At 46.7% G+C, this 16281-nt stretch overlaps 6 protein-coding genes across 6 annotated transcripts; 4 read left to right on the top strand and 2 right to left on the bottom strand.

The window, feature by feature from the left end:
- Positions 1-371: 371 nt before the first annotated feature.
- Positions 372-1956, top strand: N7517_004722 (sugar porter family MFS transporter; the record flags this gene model as incomplete). Its single annotated transcript, XM_056722452.1, has 3 exons — positions 372-420; positions 475-924; positions 1013-1956. 3 exons carry the CDS (start codon positions 372-374, stop codon positions 1954-1956), a joined length of 1443 nt encoding a protein of 480 aa, XP_056578702.1.
- An 870-nt stretch (positions 1957-2826) lies between these two features.
- N7517_004723 (putative C6 transcription factor) lies at positions 2827-4306 on the top strand (the record flags this gene model as incomplete). Its single annotated transcript, XM_056722453.1, has 2 exons — positions 2827-3933; positions 3989-4306. The coding sequence occupies 2 exons, from the start codon at positions 2827-2829 to the stop codon at positions 4304-4306; spliced, it is 1425 nt and encodes a 474-aa protein (XP_056578703.1).
- Positions 4307-6296: 1990 nt separating this feature from the next.
- On the top strand, positions 6297-6861 carry N7517_004724 (uncharacterized protein; the record flags this gene model as incomplete). Its single annotated transcript, XM_056722454.1, has 2 exons — positions 6297-6365; positions 6559-6861. 2 exons carry the CDS (start codon positions 6297-6299, stop codon positions 6859-6861), a joined length of 372 nt encoding a protein of 123 aa, XP_056578704.1.
- Positions 6862-8161: 1300 nt separating this feature from the next.
- Positions 8162-9919, bottom strand: N7517_004725 (uncharacterized protein; the record flags this gene model as incomplete). Its single annotated transcript, XM_056722455.1, has 1 exon — positions 8162-9919. The coding sequence occupies one exon, from the start codon at positions 9917-9919 to the stop codon at positions 8162-8164; it is 1758 nt and encodes a 585-aa protein (XP_056578705.1).
- Positions 9920-11370: 1451 nt separating this feature from the next.
- Positions 11371-14406, bottom strand: N7517_004726 (hybrid sensor histidine kinase/response regulator; the record flags this gene model as incomplete). The annotated part of the gene is made up of 2 exons (XM_056722456.1): positions 11371-13851; positions 13906-14406. The coding sequence occupies 2 exons, from the start codon at positions 14404-14406 to the stop codon at positions 11371-11373; spliced, it is 2982 nt and encodes a 993-aa protein (XP_056578706.1).
- Positions 14407-15529: 1123 nt separating this feature from the next.
- On the top strand, positions 15530-15826 carry N7517_004727 (uncharacterized protein; the record flags this gene model as incomplete). The annotated part of the gene is made up of 1 exon (XM_056722457.1): positions 15530-15826. One exon carries the CDS (start codon positions 15530-15532, stop codon positions 15824-15826), a length of 297 nt encoding a protein of 98 aa, XP_056578707.1.
- Between the last annotated feature and the right edge of the window lie 455 nt (positions 15827-16281).

The following is a 16281-nucleotide window of genomic DNA, read 5'->3' on the forward strand; positions in this document are numbered from 1 at the left end:
GTAACAGCCAGCCACGCAGGCCCAAGGGAGCTAATTTTAGCGATGCATACAGTGCTGACGAAAAAGATCAGCTTGCAGGCTTTAATTATTCGGGAAAGATCATACCGAACCCCCCGCTTTTGTGGGTTCGAAATTTTCCTTTGGGATATGGATGGCAAAACCTGCCATGCACACACTACCTCAGTTCATCGGAGGTAGTGGAGAGTAACAAGAAAGGACTAGCCCATTTGTGGTCTAGGTTCTGTATTGCTCCACTTTCCTTGGCGTCTTCGATATCTATATAATATGGGTCTATCCCCGGATTCTGGTTGAAGTGTCTCATCCTTCGGCTCTATCATTTCAGAGACGCACTGCTCAGAATCACCGAAACGATGGCCAAGCTCAAGACGTTGCTGACGGCCATGTTCCTGGCCACTGGAGGTAATCATTCTCCATCAGCACAGTTAGGAATCACTCGCTGACACTCTATATTAGGCTTCCTCTTCGGCTATGACAGCGGTATCATCACCTCGACCATCGGCCAAACCGAGTTCATCAAATATTTCTCTGATCCGAGCGACACTGTGACCGGCGGCATCGTCTCTGCATTCCAGGGCGGCGCCATCCTGGGCACAATCATCAACATCTTCACCGGTGACCGTCTGGGCCGGAAGTGGTCCGTGTTTGTTGGAGCTTGCATATCTACCTTCGGGTGTGCGTTGCAGGCTGGTGCTATCAATCTGGCTATGCTCATCGTTGGCCGCTTTATCGCCGGCATTGCGGTCGGCATGCTTACTTCTGTTATTCCCATGTATGCTAGTGAGATCGCCGAGGCTTCTTCGCGGGGTATGATGTCCGGTCTGTTGCAGTGGATGTTGAGTTGGGGATTCCTGGTTGCTCAGTGGCTGGGGTATGGATGCTCTTTCAATCAGACTTCCTTCCAGTGTAAGTGGACGCTTTTGATCTGGGGGTTTAATCGAACTCGATTTTACCGTACACCCTTTCTGGCTGTATGCTGATATATTATTTCCAGGGCGATTCCCTCTTGCTTTCCAATGTGTTCCAGGTCTGGCCCTGATCAGTGGTGTCTTGTTCTTGAACGAGTCTCCGCGTTGGCTGATGGAGAAAGACCGCCACGAGGAAGCCCTTGTTTCACTCCAAAACCTCCACGGGGATGGTACAGCAGAGACGTCACAGTATATCGAGCTCGAATTCCAGGAGATTCGTGAAACTATTCAGGCCGAGCGCTTGCATACACAAATTTCCTTCACTTCGATCCTGCGCAAGCCCTCTTGGCGCCGCCGTCTCATCCTTGGCTGTGGCGTGCAGGCCTTCGGTGTCTTGTCTGGAATCAACGTCATCAACTACTATGGAACCCGCATTTATGCAACACTAGGGTTTGACACACAGATGTCTCTCATGATCATCGGAATCTCCGGTGCCCTATCGATTGTCTTCTGCACTGGTGGTCTATGGGCGTTGGAGCGCGTGGGCCGTATCAAGCCCCTCATTGTCGCTGCAGCGGGTATGGCCGGTGCACTACTTTGCAATGCTGCCATGTCCCAGCATTGGGACGAGGGAAACCAAAACCAGCTTCGGGCAATGGTGGCTATGAACTTCGTGTTTAGTTTCTTCTATACCTTTGTTGGTATCATTTCTTGGGTCTATCCTGCCGAAATCTTCCCCGTCGATATCCGTAACCAGGGTAATTCGATCACCACATTCACTAACTGGACTATCAACCTTGTACTCGCCCAGGTTTCGCCAACTGCCTTGTCGTCGATTGGCTTCCGTTACTTTTATGTGTTCTTTGTCTTCAACTTGATTGCTATGCTGTGCTACATCTTCTTCTTCCCTGAGACCCAGGGCAAGACGCTGGAGCAGATGGATTCCTTGTTTGGTGATGAGTTGCCTATGGGTGTTGAGAATGAGAAAGAGGGAATTGAGACGGTCATGGTGGAGGATACGAGCAAGTGATGCAGATCATTTTTCGCGATAGGACAATATTTCGTAGGATAGGGTCTCAGTCTCAAACGAATACATCCAGTCTTGAGGTCCCTTTGCGCGTGGAAAACATATCCGACCATGTATTGCTTCGGTTAAATAGGATTGCTCCATTTTTTGTGACTTGGGGGTACAGTAATAATTTCTTGAATACTGGTCGATTTGGTAGAGATTTTAGAGAACATAGCCTCCCAAGGCCATAGATCGGACCTAAGTTGGATGTTCAGGTCCTTCAACCGATATGGCGGGGCAGAAAGACACTTTACAAGCCTGCATCCCGCATTTCAAAAAATACAACGATTTGGTCTGCTGCCAATCAAGCACATCAAATTGTTCTCACTTCGAGTGATGAGGAAATGTAATCTTTCTTCGCCGAAGGATATGTCACATGAAAAATGTGGTGTTTGTGGGCTCGGCATCCACCATTCTGCCATTGCCGACCGCCTAGGTAGCTTCGCCACACATCCAGTATGACATATGAGCACGGAGCACCTCGCTGAGGTAGAGTAAACATGCGTTTGTCTCTGGCGTTATGGCTCGGAGTCAGACAAAGAGGGCACGGGCGGAAGCTTGTGTCAACTGCCGGTAGGTTCTATCTGATGTATGATCGACGTGGTGCTAAATATCAAATTTAGCATGCGCAAACGACGGTGCAGTCCAGTAGGCGATGGGCGTGGCTGCAACCTATGCCAATCCCTCTCCATTCCATGTGGTCTCGATCATCCATATACTCCCCCCAGACCGTCGAATGGCCCCCGAGAGCCGACAATCCAAATCACTCGAGATGTATCCCATGATCTAGTTCGCCTGTACTTTCGCTTCATTCACAATGTTATTCATACCATGATCTACGAGGCAAAATTTATGCACCAACTCAATGAGGGCAGAGCATCCATGGTACATGTCTACGCCATGTGTGCACTCGCCGCTAGATTTTCAAACGACCCTGTCTTCCATGGCATCGCCCGTGGCTCGCGGGGAACCATTTACATCTCCGAAGCTGTGCGTCTCGCTCAACAATCTATAATTATGCCCAGCCTTGAGTCAATGCAGGGTTTAATTTTGATTGGCTACTACTACGGTGGGGAAGGCGACACAAAAGCCAAGCATGTTTATATCGGTCTCGCGAGGTTACATGCAGAAACCTTGCCGTTCTGGGATGTGCCCCAGGATGACAGCCCCATATCTCAAGAGGAATATCGTCGCACATGGCTATCCGTGAATATTGCCAGTGATTGGTCGGCAACCGATATATCAATCGAACCTGTATCGTTGATTCACGGCCCCGCAGTTGATCTTCTCCAATTCGATGATATTGCTTTCCAGAGCTTGGACCCAGGACCGGTAGAAGCAACCTCTTGTTTGCACCCATCACCGTACAACATGTGGGCTTATATGGCAAGGTCGCTTGACATTGTTAACAAGACGAGCGTGCTACTGCGACGGATGAGCCAAGGGTTGATCGCTTTCCATGATTATTGCCAGGAGGCGGGTGTACTGGAAGGCCGTCTTGATCAATGGGAGCAGAGCCTGCCCCCGAGTCTAAGGTATACCACGGAAAATATCATGTCCGCTGTCAAGCAAGGTCTTGGTCGGACCTTCCTGGCAATGCATATTGGGTACCACCACTTTCGCGAAATGCTCTTCTTCCCCTTCCTCGACGCACGCAGGGATCAATATACAACTATAAATCTCACAGAAAAGGCGACCCAATGCAAACGAAGTGCAAATATAATATCCGAAATTCTACAGCATAGCACAGACATCGAATGTTGCGATTTGAATTGTTACATCTACGGGCATATTGCTGTGATCAGTTCATGTGTTCATCTTCATACTCTGCTCTTCAGTGATAAACCCGAATCACTCTCCATGGCACGCCAATGGCTACTCTTTAACTTCAAATATTTAATGGATATCAAATCGTACTGGCCTGTCGTCGAGCACTCTGTAAGGCTTTTATACCCATTTTCTTCTATTGAAGTACGACTGACCACATCAATAGCTGTCACGACTTCGAAAATTCCAGAATTCCTGCCAAGATTCCATATCAGACCCATTTGTACTGGATAATTGGATGGCCCGCTTCCTCACTGAACACTCTTCCTCGCTCTCCGAACGCCAAACATCCTCAAACCAGCCCTCTGGTTTGGGTCCTGAAAATATCACGGCGTCTAATATAAACGTGGAACCTCCGGCGCATGACCCTGTGAATAATTCAGAGACTGGGTGTGACGTGGATAATCTGTCCAGCTTGCTACATGATCAACAAGTTAGCAGCGAGGCTCTGGTCAATCATGCTATTGACTGGTTACTAGACTAAATCATCATTCCATTGCATCAACTTTTAAATAATCGCGTTAGTATGCGTTACAAAATGGTGTTTCTCTGAACAGCGCTAATAGTGAAGGTTACCAAGCCAATGATCCTGGAAATATGGACATCAATCTACATATGGATATACCGAATCTTGGGTCGATCTTAGCGCATCTCGAGCATTTTAACTTTGAACCTCTTGTATATCGTTGTCTTAGATTCTGCAAGTTTGATCACAGGAGTTCTCGAAATCCACCGGCGTAGAATCAATTTACTTTCAATCTTTCGGCCCCTAATTTTCAGTGTATTGTACACAAATCCTCGTAGGGGTCCTATATTATGTATGACCTTTCTGGGACTAGATCGCGGTAGGAGTACGAAGATATACAACGGTAGCAATGCCATTTTTTGTTACCTACCTGTAGTCAACTAAATATAGGCCTATGTGGGACAAGCGGCGGAAAAACGTCAATTCTAGGTACTAAGCGGCCTGAGGTTTGTAGTACTATATCTCATATTCGGGATAGGGAGGTTGTGTGGGATACTATAGTTTGCATGCCTATTTTACACCAGGCTGACATTGCATTGATTGATATTTGTTAAAGTATCCACGCTGCTTATGCATGATGCAGACTTATTTGGAACTGCGCTTACCTTTAAGAAGGTTCATCCTCCAATCCGCCCTATATCAAATATCACTTTGCCTTCCATTGTGGCTTACTATATTTGTATATAATCTTTCGCTATACATGATTATGAATATATGGAAGTTTTCAAAACGTTGCCTTGCGGCTATGACTACGATGTAGGCCTCAGATACCCTTCATCACGTTGCCTGTGTTGCTACTTCCTAATCAAGGTCCGGTAAGAGTCACCCCTTTCTCGTGGAGGTGTACTTTCAATCAATGCATTTCCTATTTAAGATCTCCCAAATTGATCTTGTTTCATACTTCTTCCACATTCCCGCATCTCAAACTGCTTCTTGCTTCTCATACAGGCTAGCTTACTAGTCCCCCACTACACGGTATGAGCATTTGGCCTAGAAGGATTGCGACAAAACAATAAACTACATAACTAACATGCATTTCATTTTTTCAGATCCAGCTTTTGCAATCCTATCAGACATCCCTCAACATAACCCACGATACGTTTCGACTATCAGTGAATTCTACCCCTGCCCCTCGATATTTTCTCTTCAACTTTGGAATATGAAGCTGACTAGGATCAAGTGGCCGACCATAGACACATACCAACCTCCAACAATGAGCTGCATGAGCTGTCACGAACCTACGAGTGCGCAGAGGCTCCAGCTCCAGCTCTCGCCGGCGCATCGTCGCAGAAGCTCACCGGATCATGCAACAGCCCAAGCCCTAATAGCCCTGGAGCACGACAATCAGTATGTTGACGCGGCTTTTTTTTGCAGCTCGAAGAATGCATGCGCGCTCTTCTGCACCAGATGTACGAAATTAGAACTCAAGAGGACGCTGAACCAATGTCTGGCGCATGGTTGACCAAGTGTACTTTGCACTGGAGGTCGTTACGAATGCGACACCAAAGCCTTTCAGATCTGACGCTGTGACCACGCGCTTATCCAGAGTTGAAATTATCGACAATAAATAAGCATTAAAGGGTATAAATGGAATTCATAATATCGATGGTCCTGATTCATTTTGCTTTATCTCTTACAAGTAAATCTCATTAAATGTCACTGTTTTCTCACTTCAAGTTCAGATCCTCATTCAACGGGCCTGTATTTAAGAGTATATTGGTATAAGGTATGCTTTACTGTCTGTATATATATAATAACTGTATCTATGTAACCTTGGATGTATTGAGATAAAGGGTTGTGGCTCTTACTATGCAAGCGTTGGCCGCGCTTCACTACCTGGGCAGCCTTGTTCTTTCCCTTTTACGGTTACGTGACAGTTGCACCTTCCTCGCAAAAGCAGGCTCGCTATCGTAGGAATTTCTATTTAAAATCTCTTCCCACAGCTGATATGATTTCTTCCTTCCCAACATCTACTCTCCCTCCTTGTCACGAAATCCTTCAATTGGACCAACCCAAGGTATGATGATTTGGCCCATACCCGTGGACGACCTAATAAACTACGTAACTAACATATATTTGGTTTTTCAGCTCAGAGTTTGGGCAACACATCAAACCTCTTTGACCGTAACCAACATTGTGATCTGACCAGTGAGATCGACCCCTTCACCTCGGTGCTTCAGTATCTGCCTTTCAAACACAAAGCTGACTAGCTAAAAGTGACAGACCCTTACCAAATCAGAGCTCCGAATATTGAGGAGATTGATCTGCTCATGGCCCTCCGTGTACGCGGAGGGTCACGAGCAAACACTCGCCGAAGAGTCTACGAGGAGGCGTGTCATGTAATGGAGTCAGTGCGAGCTCTACTGAGCCTCGCCCGTGCAAACCGGTGCGTTGATGTCACTCTGCTTTGCCAGCTGGAGTCGAGGATGCAGGTTCTCCTGAATCAAATGGGTCAAGTGATGGCCCAAGAGGAGGCAGAGCGCGAGATCTGGAGAATGGTCGGTCATGTGTGACCTTGACAACGAAGCCAAATACAATAGATGGCCATGATACAAGGGCTTTTACATCGAGTTTCAAACGAGGATGTTGACAGTCGCCCAGTGGGCCTGAGGTACTACAAATCCTCTTTTTTGATGTTACTTCATCTTCCATGAGTAGAACGTATTCGATCTCGCTTTTTCCTTGCTTCGCGTTGATATCATCATTCGGCAGCGCTCTGTCGAACAGTATATTGATATCAATTATAGCTTACTCTGAGTACATATCATGTCAGCATATCTACCTTTGAAAGCAACAGGATGGTAAGAACGTTGTAGCGCTTACTACTACGCATAGATTAGCCAGCCCTCATTCCCTGGACAGCCTTAGTCGTTTCTTCCTAGGGTGATAGTCGCAATTTCTTATCTTGGAATCATATTTGATATCCTTCCCATTAGCATTATTCCTTTTTCGACATCCTCACACGCTTTCGCCTTTCGAATGCGTCGTTACAACTCAAAATATGCGGCTTCCAGTTTGTGAAAGCCCCCGTACAAACAGCCGCCATCGAGTCCTTCTAGAAGCATGCAATATCATGTAGTCAATGAGAATGTTGATACCTGAACCATAGCTCCATTATGAGTGTCCTTTCGAAGTTGGAGGAGAGGGTATAGGCACCCGTTGGTCAGATAGATCATTGCTCTAAAAAACGGAGCAAAAATGGAAAGCGCTATCTGGAACGTTGTCTGTGATGCTTAAGTGCCCGAAAATGAAATAGCAAAGGGAAAATGAAGAACATACGCGACGTTTCTAACATAATAATTTATTCTAGCCTAATTAGCCTGAGTACGGCCCTACGGCAGAAATGATTAGGCCTGAAAATCTCAACAGACTTGGTTGGTCCTTCTCAAAGGGATAGCCTTACATTCGCTATAATGGTATTTAGACCAGTCTCTGCTAAGTGTCCCTTACTGCTTCCCTCTGATGGGACATGGTCCCACATCTCCGAATTTCCACCGAAAGCATTTCCACCTAAATAAAGCATAGACTTGGCACTAAAGGTATAACACTTTCATAACAAACGAGACTTGCGATTATGGAACAAACTACACATCTAACTAACACACGGGTCAATCTACAGATCGACCGTGTCAAAGATCCCCGACGCCAGCAAAGCGTCATTCTTTCGACGATTCGGCAAGGTAGTTGGATAAATCCTTCGCTCTTAATAACCTATCCCAAACACAACACCAACAAGGACGAAGTGGCAGCACACAAGCCAATTCGGGCCCCGAACAACGAGCGGCTAGAGCACCTCACAGCCCTGCGACTACGCTACCCGAAATCCGGCTCAAAGATATGCAACCCCTCCAGCCATCTCCCATGACCTCCCTGCTTCCCAACCGGTCCTTGGCACTCTCTTACAATAGCATAATTATCCCCCGCAATCCGCTCATCTCCAACAAGAACAGCTGGGTCCTCGGGGCGCCGATAGGAATAGTAGACCTTGAGGATAACCAGGTACTGACTATATCCAACATCCACGAAGAGTGACCGCACCGCCGTGTGAGAAATCTCAACCGGCCAAGCCTCTTCATGTATAGCATCCCTAATCCTGATAAGGCCCTGTTCACTAGATAGTTCTTCCCGGGTGTTCGGTATCACGTCCGTGATGTCGTCGAAGGCCAACGCAGTGCTAATGGACAGAAAGCGGAGGTTTGATATACCAGCGACCCATGATATAACCTGCATCCAGTCTTCCCTCGCTGTTCTCTTAACACAGTCCCAGAGTGAGATGGTAAGATTCCTGAGATACGGCAGTAGATCTGCAGGCACGACCTCTGCTAGGAATACTGCTCCTGCACATCTCTCCGGCGCGTCGTCGGTTTCAGCTATGTATGAGCAGTACTTGTAGTGAGGAATCTCAAATGCATTTTGAGAGAAGAAGACTCGCTGTGTTTCTTCTCGGATGGTTCGAGATGTGCCGAAGAACGCGACGGGTGGTTTCCAGCAATGGCATGCGGGGGAATACGCTGATGTCTTTGCCCCGCAACAGCTTAGGCCTAGGTCTGTACCGTCTGCAGGTTGAGCTTTGCAGGTGTTGAATTGGCAGGCATAGTGTGTACATATCCAGCAATAGGGCTTTCCGCCGTGCCAGTCTGATAACCCATGACGACAGTGGCACCGGGGGACATTAGGGGATCCGCAGTCGCTGTGCATGCTTGGATGACAACTTTCATATGGTGCACTGCAACCCGGTGGACATAATGATGGGCGAAGTGTATAGCCATGGTCTGGGTCCCATTGGATCGTGTTGAGCGGGCTGATAAGATCAGTGTACTGGTAAACAAGTAGACGAATTTCACTGGGGAGATCGAGGAATCGAAATGGTTGCGCAGGGGTGGTAATTTGTCCCATGGCCTGTTGAGCGGCTTTCATAGCTATCATCTGGATAGCATAGTTGCGACGGTTGAAGGAACCGAGCCTGATGTGGCAGCTAGATAGAACAGGGAAGTGGCGCAGAGGTTCCACCACACTTGTCGCGGTACCTTCGTCGTAAACAGGGCAGATAATACTCAAGTCAAGTCTATCGGCTGCCAAATGCGGTGCAATCTTACTGATGGTCGAGTTCCACTGCAAGAGGGTGGAGCGGTCCCAAGGGCTGGCCATGCCGAGGATTGCATCGTCTTCAATAAATTCCAGCGGGGTGCAAGTGCATTCATTGCGGGAATTGGCGCTTTTTGTAAGGCAGGGGATGAGTTTGAGAGAGGTCAGCAAAGCGAGATATGACGGGCCTACGCAGCCCAATGTTTGCAGGTCGTGCGCGACGAACGAATTAGTAGAATAGAAATAATGCGACACCTCATCATGAGTACTCCGACAGATGAGTAGAAGGCATGAATAAATGGTCAAATCCGCCCGGTGAAGGTTGAGTTTGCGGTCAGGTTCTTCCCAGGTGGGGGCAGATTGCTCCTCGACGCGGTGTCTGCGATCGAGGGGGATGAGGCGGTTATTAGCAAGCCCTGAGAAAGTGTAAATACGAATTCTAATTGAAAGTGGCAGATCAAGAAGACTGTAGGATTGTGTGGTCATGGTGTTTGCAACATGGTAAAGTCCAGGCAGGCCGGGGTCCAGACAAACTCCTTAGACAAACTCCTTGTAATGGCAACTCATAATACCCCTTTGTGCCCGTTGAAATAATACTATACTAGTATGTAGTACATAGTACAGTACACTGAAGATTGGTCACAATACGGTGACCAGTACGCTGTTTACAGAACAATAATGAATACTAACAAATACAACTTCAAGTTCCTCACTTAAGGTATACCAGAAGGATGATCTATATGTAAAGTGGACGCTCCTTTGCCTCAGAACTACGGCATATCGGAGAATTATATATGGTCATCAAGATACAAAACCCACAAATTCAGGGGGAAACGGTATCGTGACGATTAGTAGTGATTCAGCACACCTTCAGGCCAGTTAACAATGTGATATCAGATAGCTATAGGGGCTATAATGTATTGCGCATAGATATTCGTTGACCGACGTCTCTCAGGTGTCATTTTTGCTATCCATTGATGATAGATTACTCCGTATATATTCTATCGGCCTACCTGTTACCTGTTGTTGAAGGCATAAAGGTGTTGTGAGGATTGTTAGGTACACACAATGATCCTTATCTGTGGACGTATATGATTTACAATAGAAATTTGAACCTCATTAGGATTACTTTGGCTTTATTGTCTCTGTTACAAGACATTGCGTTTGCCCTGGGACTTTGTTCGAGACATCGTTGTGCTCTCTAGCTAAGGATATATAATGGCATTTCACGCACTTATTCTTTCTCGTTAAAATCATTCTCTACAACATATGTAATCAGCCCTCTATCAGCTAACTACAATCTTGCCATCGCTTAATTATCATTTACTTATATATTTTCTATGGAACCCTTTTTGAAGGGCTAGATGCATTATCAGGGTTGGTATTGGTTAACCCTTACCACCTGGGCACCCCATGTTTGTTAGTAGCGGAGAGGGTAGTGGCGCCTTCCTCAGGAACTCGCGCTATCTATGCCAGTGTATTATTGTGTAATTCTGACATGACTGACACCTGCAAAGTCATTACCCTCCTTGAAAAAATCACTTCCTCGAACACATACATGTAGTACTAGTATAATCGCCCATCAATCATTGTTTCATCTTCTTCAAAGGTCATAAAAGCTCATTTCACACGACAGGGCTAGGTACAAGATATAAAAAGGTTAATCCCTTTCATGATACCATAGACCCAGAGTATCACCACGTCTCGGAGAGGGACTGAGGCTGAATAGAGGGAACTTACAGTCATCAATATTTACAGAACCTTGCGAAAATTTGAAGCATATCTGCGCTCCATGCCCGAATAGGCTAAAGACGAATCGTAAACGATAAAAGCCCTCTGTCATCACTCAGCCGAGAGATGCCGTGTCCATCTGGCATTCTTTCTCTAGGATGACATTGAGACATTGGTTGCAAGGACAGGTATAATGCATTGTCTTTCTAGCCGTGTTTACTGAAAGCTGGAAAATATCGTTTCACAACGCGATCAAGTTGCTTAATTGAAACAGGCTTCACGAAGAATTCGTCAGCTCCAGTCGCTTCGGCATCCTTTCTGTCCGCCGGACTATCTTGCCCGGTCAAAACAAATAAGCAGCTTCTCCTCCATTCGTTCTGCAGCTCCAGTGATCGTATCATTTGGGTGGCTTCAATTCCACCGCATACTGGCATTTGCAGGTCCATAAAGATTAATTGGATTGAAGAGGTTTCGTCTGCGGCGGGTCGTGATTGGTACTGAGTGAACATCTCAACGGCTTGCAAGCCGTCAGTTGCAGAAAGATACGCTAATCCTCGTTTCTTGCAATAAATTTCCATAATGCGGAGATTGACTGGATTATCATCGACGATCAAGGTAACCGGCTGAGAGGAACTTGAACTTGAAAAGTCTAAGGCAGTGGTTAAGTTGAGAGCCAGAGACACTGATATGTCTGAGTGAGATGCTGGTGGTACAGTTTCGTTCGAACTAGGCTCGTTCGATTCGACCGTAAGTGAATCTATTGCAGCCTCTTCTCCTGTACCTGAGTGCTGGGACTTTGATAAGGGTGCGAGGGACGGCTGACTGATGGCTTTGGGTTGTGGCAGGCAAGGTTGAGAGGCTTTCACCATGAGAATATTTTGTGCTCTCTCAAGTGCCGAATTCAAGGTTGAAGTCAAAAAAGGCCCGCTGACATAGACAACATTATCAGCACTCCGTTCGAGGTAAGAATTCTCTTCTGGTATCGAAACAAGGCAGATGGCTACTTGTCCAGATGGAATCTGAGACAGACATGCCTGGTGCTGCTCAAGGTCTGGCACAGCTTCAAGGATGACAAAGCAGTCTTCTATCCGGTCCGAGAGGGTAAAGCCGTTACGAATGAGGAAAGTCTCGACATGATCACCCAGTAATACAGAGCCAGGGCCAGCCCTCATCTTGAAAAACCTGGAGGGTAAAATATTGAGCTTCACAGCCAGAGGTTGCGGCGGAGGCAAGCAACCGCACTCAATTTCCCGGAATGTAGCTCTGAAATGAGAGGCATGACCAATCTCCGACGAAATTAAATCAATCGAGCCGTGGATGAGTGAAGCGAATTTAGAAGCGATTGTAAGGCCCAGTCCAGCGCCCGTTGAGTGAATATCAACCTTCTCGTACGCTTCAAAAATGCGCCGATGATGATCGCGTTGAATACCACGGCCATTGTCCTCAATATCGACAATAAGTGTGCCGTCTGAGTGCATCGACGCTGTAATCAATACAACGCCTTGTGGCGTGTGTTGGACCGCATTGATCACTAATGGAATCAGGGTCTCTCGAAGCACCAAAAGGTCGGTGCAAAAGTCCACGCAACTGGGTGGCAAATTTTGAGTAAAATACACCGAGGAATTGTATCGTGTGTCCCCCGATGTCAGCTTGACGATTTCCTTTCCTATCTCTGTCTCTAGCTCGTCTAAAGTATGCATAGCATAATGCCGGTCAGTAGCTGCAATATCAGACCATTTGTTGAGTGTAATCAGATTGTTAATGATCGAAGTGAGGTCTCGTCCTGCTGACTTGATTATGTTGAGGTATGTGAAGGGCTCGCGCAAACTAATTGCCGTGGTATTTTGCAGTGCTGTGCTGGCCGTGGTGTTCTCGGTCGAATCCCACGACATGAGTTCCTCAGCCATAAGTTCGACAGAACCAAGGATGCCATGGATTGGGGTTCGGAGTTGATGAGAAAATACTCGGAAAAACTTTTCCTTTGCTTTCATTGCTTCTGCCAAAAGGCTCTGACGCCACATCTGGGAGAGGATACCCGCACACGCCTGAATAAACCATATATCGACATCGTCAAAGACAAGGTGGAAATCTTTGGATGCCACAATAAGTAAGGATTCTCCCGACGGGCTTTCACATGGGGCAGCAGCGATGCGTACTGGTCTAGTGGACGGAGGAGCGAGGTGATTTGAATTCCCAATGAAGTCATCAAGCAATTTGACGTCTTCCCATAACCCGTTTTTGAGTTCAGAGACCGGGATTGAGTTGCATCCCTCAAATTCAACATGGGTTGTTCGAGATGTGTGCATGCGGACTATTGCATCCGGATACGTAGTTCTCAGAACCTTGAAGACTGGTTCTACAGACACCGCATCATTTGTTTCCTTCTGTGCCTTGGCGAGGAGTTCGGACATTCGACGACGCTCTCGCTGACGTCTTGCTCTCGCACATTGAACAAGATCAGAGACAACCCAGTCGCCTAAGCGAACAAGCGCATGATGCTGGGCTTTGGTCAAGGGCTCTTCGGCCTTGCTCGAGGCCACACAAAGTGATCCAAGACTAACACAATCACCGGATTCAGTTTGTAAACGAAGTGGAACACCGGCGTACGCTCGTAGGCCACCACGCTCAAGATAAGGGCACTCTTGGAATCTCCAGTCCTCCATAAGACTTGGTAATAGGAATACGTTCTGTAAATAATGGTCAGCAAATTTCAAGGAATCGGGGCTGGGACTACAACATACACCGGGGGGTTGAGTAACGGTATGCGCGCAGATAGTTTCGCCACGGGGAAGGATGCCTAGCTCAAGCCCTACTGTGGCCAAGCGAATATAGACGTTGACATCAAGAATGCCAATGACTGCAAACTCCCATCCGGTGGATTCTTGGGCAAAGTGTGCTTTCTCCTGAAGCCCGGAGAGGAACTCATCTTCTTGGAGAATATCGCGAGTATAGTACCAGAGTACGGAGAGTCTGAGTCTCTCATTCTCGGCAAGGAAGGCACGCAGGTATCGATCAGGGCAAATCGTCTTTTCCGGGATCAAAGAGGGTTGATAAGGCTCCGATTTAGGGTAGAATGCGGTTTCGATGTCTGAAGGCCAGGGGCTGATCGGCCTATCAAGGTTTTCCGGATCAAGTATGGGGCCAACGGTCTGCGGGCGAGATAGTGGGGGTGCATGCTTTGACGTCAGGATACTTGCGTCTGCATTAGGGAAGAACGAGATCTGATCAGTCCTGCGCGTCATCCTAATACTAAGCGTACCTTCTCGATTTCAGAAGATCAATCAGAAATCAAGTGCAAAACCGGTTTTCTCCAATTTTCCCGCAATCTCGGCACGTGAAGGCGTTTCACCTTGGATGCCATACATTACGGTATTATATGACTCAGCACCACTGTAAACCAGGTGAAACACCGTTTCCCGGAATCATGTAATTCCAAAACACGCTAGTCCAGATATAGTTACTCTCTCAGGATATATACTTCGGCTTGGACCCGAAGAGAAAGTCCTGCACATACGACGGGTCATTTAAAGAAAGACCGATTCAGTCTAAAATAGAAAACGGTAACCTGGGTAAATTGAACACTGACACTAGGGCCAAGAATGAAATATATTGGGACCGCAAACTATTTCAACACACAAAGTTTTTAAGGCCAGAATATATAGCAGCACAGAGAGCCTTATATGATAACAATGCTCTTTATTCATGTATCTTTACTTTCTATTGGTAGAATTACCGATCAGGCTCTATGGAGTCAATTCCTATTTAGCCTTTGTCCTACTGGGTGACACTGCATTCCCCTGGGACCTTGTTCACTTCTCGTTGAGATCTCACCTCACCAGGCCTCTATCATATATCACATTGCTACCACTTATAGCTGACTCTGTATATATTGTAGCAGTATACTGAGTGTTGGTTGAAGGTATCGAGGTCCTAATAATATTGTTGAAATTGTTCGCGGGTAGTGGTTGAGCTCCACTAATCTTGGTCTTTCCTCAAGGGGACAGTCGCACCTTCCTTGTAAAAACTCTCGTTCCCTCGTCAGCCTGGGGGAATTACTATCTAACGTGATCCAAATAAATATATCTTCTTCTTCTTCCTTCTTCCTCTTCAGTATTCTCGCATCAATTGCCAAAAGACAATTTCAACCGAGGTACGGCACTTTGCCCCAGCATCAAAATCTACCGCAAAACAAGAAGCTAACGAAGATTATATTTTCGGCTTAGCCATTTTACGTCCTCTAAAACGCACCCCGCAATAATTCACTGAGGTTTCAACACTTTAAACAACAGTGAGATACACTTTTGCCCTTCATACTTTGTTCCTATCCCCGCTAAACACAAAGCTAACAAGCAGCAGTAACCAATCATGGGCCCCTCCCCACCCAGGGCAACCGGTAGCTGGACCTTCGCACCCAGTTGCGCATCCGGGAAGATTTTATGCGTACTCGCCCGTCGTCGTGTTTTCCAAGATGCGTATGACTTGTTTGACTGGCTTGAACGATATATGGAAGCAAGAACTGAGCTGTCTGAACACACCCGGGGGCACCTACGTATCGAATTGGAGCGGCGCATTGCAGCCCTCCTAGATGAGATGCGGCGTACTTATGAAGAAGCGAAGTTTGACCGCTCACTGATCTGGGAAGGGGCATGGCGACCAACATAGCATTTTGTCCTTACTTCCACTTTGTTCTTACTTTATGTTGAGATCATTCTTCTATTTCTCCTCTACCAAATATTGTTTTGCTATCAACTATTTCTTACTTGTTATATTCTACCGGTATACATACCTACCTAGGTAGGTCTAAAGCTCTCAAGAAGATAGGTTTGTGGCTATTGCTACTACGCAAGCACTGGCTAGGCTTTACCACCCCTGGACGTTCCTTCAAAGGTTCTAAAGGTGAGGTGATACTAATATATACCATCTTACTCACAAAAACCTGACTTGTCTCCTATGCACGAATCCCTATTCAACCAACTTCTTAGTAATCTTGTCTTATTTCTTATTTCACTACTCTCGCATTCCCTACCATAATATCAAATCACAAATGAACTGGCCGGAATGTCCTAGTCGTGCAAGTGACATATGCTTCTTCCTATTCGTGGTTTATGCCGAGCCGC

This window comes from Penicillium concentricum (genome assembly GCF_028827145.1).
Source record: "Penicillium concentricum strain IBT 3081 chromosome Unknown utg000002l_segment0_segment0, whole genome shotgun sequence".
In the NCBI taxonomy this organism is placed as follows: domain Eukaryota; kingdom Fungi; phylum Ascomycota; class Eurotiomycetes; order Eurotiales; family Aspergillaceae; genus Penicillium; species Penicillium concentricum.